The sequence below is a fragment of the Pterocles gutturalis genome, unplaced genomic scaffold (assembly GCF_000699245.1).
Source record: "Pterocles gutturalis isolate BGI_N339 unplaced genomic scaffold, ASM69924v1 scaffold22133, whole genome shotgun sequence".
NCBI lineage: Eukaryota > Metazoa > Chordata > Aves > Pterocliformes > Pteroclidae > Pterocles > Pterocles gutturalis.
Genome location: NW_010126153.1, coordinates 32,568 through 37,413, shown reverse-complemented (window position 1 = coordinate 37,413; position 4,846 = coordinate 32,568). Strand labels below are relative to the sequence as shown.

At 48.0% G+C, this 4,846-nt stretch overlaps 1 protein-coding gene across 1 annotated transcript in view; it reads right to left on the bottom strand.

Moving 5' to 3' along the window:
* Nucleotides 1–1,035: 1,035 nt before the first annotated feature.
* Nucleotides 1,036–4,846, bottom strand: part of LOC104465720 (transmembrane protein 110-like) — a gene marked incomplete at its 5' end in the record, with an annotated part of 24,801 nt that continues 20,990 nt past the window's right edge. Inside the window, 2 exon segments of the mRNA XM_010078885.1 lie at nt 1,036–1,142; nt 1,808–1,962. Coding sequence (XP_010077187.1) covers nt 1,036–1,142; nt 1,808–1,962 — 262 coding nt within the window.

The following is a 4,846-nucleotide window of genomic DNA, read 5'->3' as shown; positions in this document are numbered from 1 at the left end:
GCCCCCTCCCTGCCCCCCCCGGCGGGGCGGCCGGGGCCCGGGGTGCAGGGGGCCTGTGGCCGCTGCCAGCAACGCCGAGGATCATCCATGGTGGGGAGCAAAGACCCAGCCGAGGGGAAATACTCCAATTTATAAGCTTGGGGGAAAAGAGGTTTGACGTGTAATGCAGCAAATCAAGATGCAAACAGAGTTGCAAAAAAAACCCCAAAACCCCAAACCAAACCTTTCCACTCAGGGGTTGTGCTGTGGCACAGACACCCCACAGGCCATCCAGCTCCTCAGGCAGGACATGGCGCCCGTGCTGCTGGTTTGACTCCCCATTTCTGACCTGACCCAACAGGACACAAGGGAAAAGCCACTGGGGAAGGGGCTGAAAGCCCTCCCTCGGTGCAGGGGCACACTGACAGCCCTGCATCTTGCCTCCCGGCAGAGCTGCATGGGGGAAATCATGGCGCCGCTGCCCTGAGGGGCCGTGAGGGAGCTGTGAGGGGGAGATAGGAGGAGAGAGCTGTGATGGGGGGTGGGGGTGCTGTCACAGCACAGCCCTGCCCCGAGGGGCTTGCTGGGCACTGCTGGGGTCAGCACAGATTTGGGTGAAGTCTCTGGGTTTCTGTGAGGCCCCTTCCACAGCTCCTCCTCTGGGCAAGGGCACAGTGTGAAGAAATCGCACTGACACCGAAACTGTGGTGTCTGGATATTTATTCTTTGCGTTTGACAGATGAGATCGGAGCTGGTAATGCCAAAGCATCCACAGAATTAACCTAAGCCTAAACCGAAATTAGTCACCACAGTGTGCCAAGCTGTGTCCAACCTTTTTTTATTAAACCACCATAGCAAACACCATTCAAGACATAGAAAGAAAGCACACAATAAAAATTAACATGGAAGTTGTACCCTTTGACATGACTCTATTCCCTCCCTAATGACTTAGAGTAGAAATTAGCTACTTAGCTCTACAGTGAGTTTAGTGTAAGGGGCAGAAATTTGGGAAAATGTTACAAGAATCATCCGAGTGAGACACATTCAGCTCCGCCGTCAGCCAAAGACGCTCTTGGCCGGCTCTTCTTTGGGCTTCTCAAACACTGTTTCACCCCCTGTGCGATCCCGGCTGAATATGGAAGGTGCTGCGGAGCCCATTTGTTCTTGGAAAAGAAAACCAGGAGAGGCAATCAGTGAAGGAGCACACCAAATGTGGGGAGTAAAACTAGAGCTGCTGAAATTCATATATACACATTCAATAAAAATTTCATCCATCCATCAGCTTTGCAAACCTTAAAGCACAGCACCCCCAGCACGGGGCAGCTGGCAGCAGCTGTAGGTGGTCGCTGCCACTGAGTGGCCCCAGATGCCTGCAGGTGCTTCAGAAACTTAGAAACTACTGAGGTCCAGGCTACCATGCTGAAAAGGGGTTAAAATTAATCGTTTTCCCCACCATTTTCTGCTCCATCTCAAACACATTGAATTCATCCAGCTGAGAGGCCAGAAATCCCCTGATCTATGACGAAGTCTGCAGTCTTCACCCTGGGCAGCCATGGACATTGACTGTGGGCCCAGGGCCGGGTTTGAACCTTGGTTCAGAGGCAAAGTCAGGGCTCTCCCTCATGCTTTGTCCAGAGAGGGAGAATGATGGCCCCAAGCAGAGCCCTGCTGGCACCTCTTGGTGCTGTCAACATGATGGATGGATGCAAAGTCAGTGAGTGCAGCACTGGCTGCTGTTCCACAGGCGCACCCTTTCACTTGAAAAGAGCAATTAAGTTGATGTTTTACTTTGGAAGACTGCTTAGCCATTTGCGTCAAGGAGACTTACCACACTGCTTCATCACTTGGTAGGTTTTGGATTTAATTTCTTGGTTTTTGGAAAGGTTTCCTCTGGCTCCTTTGAGGTCTTCTTCCTTCACTGGAGGACGCTTCTTTTTCACAGGGGCTGGCTAAGAAACAGACATCCATGCATAAATATTCCGTCTTTAGAAGCACAGGGAACAAAGCTGGCATAACCCAAAGGCTGCAACATACACAGCTGCTAATAGAATATTCCACCTATTTCAATTCTGAGACTGTACACTCAGCTACTCCAGATCTTTGCACAACCATGATTTCACTGCCCTCCCCTAAGTCTGTTGCCATTATTCATTAGTTCTGTTCTGGAATTGTCTTCTGATTGTACAGCCTTTGAAAGAGACAGTGGATTGCTTTTTTTTTTTTTTTTAATTTATTTTAAAATTTTCTCTGTCTAGCCCTGCCTGGCCCTTTCTGCAAGTACAGATTGGCAATTCAAGAACCTGTTCCATATTTGGGAAGGAAAAAAACTTCATTATGAAATTGTGCATATGCCTCAGTCTATTCACTACTTTTTTAGGAAATTGGTCAGAGAGATTCTGGAATCTGGCTTGATTTAGCTGGAATTAAAACTGAACCATAGTTATTAATCTTAAATTTAGGGAACAAAAGTATCTGAGCACTCAACAGGGTTGTCTATGAGCATGTACTGAACACAGCTGAAACTCCGGACTCAGAAATCAAAGGAGAAGGAAATTCAATACAGAAACAGATCCGTCATCAGGAGGTGCACTGGAACGTCCAAGTACTACTCTGTTTACAGTTAATCTTGCTAGAAGAAAATCAGGATAACATGGGATCACATCAGCCTATCCCTACCTTTAAATCAGCACTTCAAAGTCAGACACATCAATCAGCAGCAGTCGGCACCATTAATTCCCTCTTCAGTTTAGTATTTCAAGGATCTATTGCCAAGGTCCCACCTGGCAGACCTCGCAGCAGGGTTCAGGGGCACAGGAGATGGGACTAAAAAGAATAAAAGACCCCCACACTCCAACTTTACCAGATTTACACACTGAACTGGCAATCAGAAACTTCTCTGACCATCACTACATCCATGGGGCTTCTGATATTTGGGTTTTGGCAGCGGTGGAGCCCACTTGTGTGTTTCTAGTCGCTGCCTGTAAAGCTAAAAACAGTTGTGGAGGGAAACAAATCCCCCAAGGCTTGCAGACCCGGGCGCCTGCAGAGACAGCGTGTGCACGCCCGGCTCTCGGCTGGGGGGCTGCCTGCACTGGAGCCTCCGGCATGTTTCCTGCTGGCTGTAAATTCCCGGGAACGCTCAGAATAGCTCGCTGTTAATCCCATTCCCATGTGTTGTGGGAAACAAAACATTCACAAGACCTCAGGGGAAAGCACTCTACAGATAGCCAAAGCAAGCAAGGGGAAAGATTGGTAGCAACCCCTTCAAAAGTCACAAGGGCTTTTGGTCCTGCTAAGGTCCTTCACCCATTGTTGGCAAGAGACAGTAACTGCAAGGCTTCTTTCCACCGGGACAAGGGACGTTTTGGGGAAAGGAAAGGAAGCACTTGAGATGCACCATCACAGCCAGGCTGAGCAGAACTGTTGAATTTCACCCCGTTATTTTAAAATAAAACCTCTCATGCTTTGATTACAGGTGGATCTTCCAGGGGGACAGCTGCTGTGGATTAGCTGGCCCCCAGCTAAAAAGTAAAAATGCTGCACAGAAAGGTTACGGTGAGCCACAGAGGCGAGCCCTGGCCCTGCCAGCACCAGTAGCTGCCAGTGTCGCAGCCACACGACCGCTAATTGCTCCCAGCACCAGCGCGTTTATCAGCAGGGCGTGCCTGGAGCCGTTCCCAGCTGGCACAGCAGTGCAGCCTGGGCTTCAACTCCTGTCACACGTCAAAAAGTGTTGGTTTACAATACAAGTGTCCTTTTCTTTGGACTAAAGAAAATAAGCTGAAACAAGCTACTCTATGTGGTCAAAGGATTGTGCTCTTCTACTCCCCGTGTGTCCTCACTCTCCATCCCACCCACCACGTCAAACTCTCATGATGGGGAGAACTCTGCCAGGCATGCGTAGCTTGTGCTGCAAACATCACGCGTGGGTGAAAAACCCAATGTTTCTGTGCTAATTTTAAGATCCCTTTAAAACACTGATTATGGGGGGAAAAAGTGAAGACAACCCATCAGATACGCTATGAACATCAAAGTGTGCAATACACAATTTCAGTCTCAAATATCATATCCCAACAGCTGTAACTTTCAGTCACGCTCTCTTTTCCTGCATGTTAATACACTAAGCTTTACACAGCAGCACTCTTTGGTATAGTCACGTCCTTTCAAAACCGCTGCTAAAATTTCAAATCATTGTCTGAGGGAGTATGTTGGAAAAGCAGAAATCACTGCTTCTGTAAAACATCCCAAACCAGAGCAGTGGAAATGTTTTTTCCCTTCCTACCTAAATAAATTTTTTAATGGTAAATCAGAACATTTTAAAACTAAATTAATTAACCATGCAGAGGGCACGTGCTTTCCTTCTTCATCAAATAATCACTACTAACAACTTGTTAAAACATGGAGACAGAGCATTTAAATACTTCAACATAACCAAAGCAGTCACATAGAGCAGGAAAGCCGAATTCACTGGTTAACAAGAGTAACTTGCTAATAAGCTATTCCAAGCAAACTGTCTAAAACGATAACATATTTGTCAGGCACCCCGCTCCAACGAGAGCCAGCCCCGTACACACCTCCCCATACCTGTGACATAACTGCGGTGCTCACTCAAGCGTAATCCCTCCTGAGGTCGTTTCCTGGCTTTGATGAAACCCAGCCTGTGCGCTCTGCGAACTCCTGTTTTTTTCCTGGACTTATATAGAGCATCTAACGTGAAGTCACTGGCTGGGTCATTTTCCCAAACCAGAACACAGGATGATTCAGGTTGACAGAGGCTGTTGTTGTTGAAAGGTTTATTCTTAGCGATGACGAGGGTTTGCAGTATTCACTGTGCCCGCTGCTGGGGACGGACGGAGCCGGGGACTGA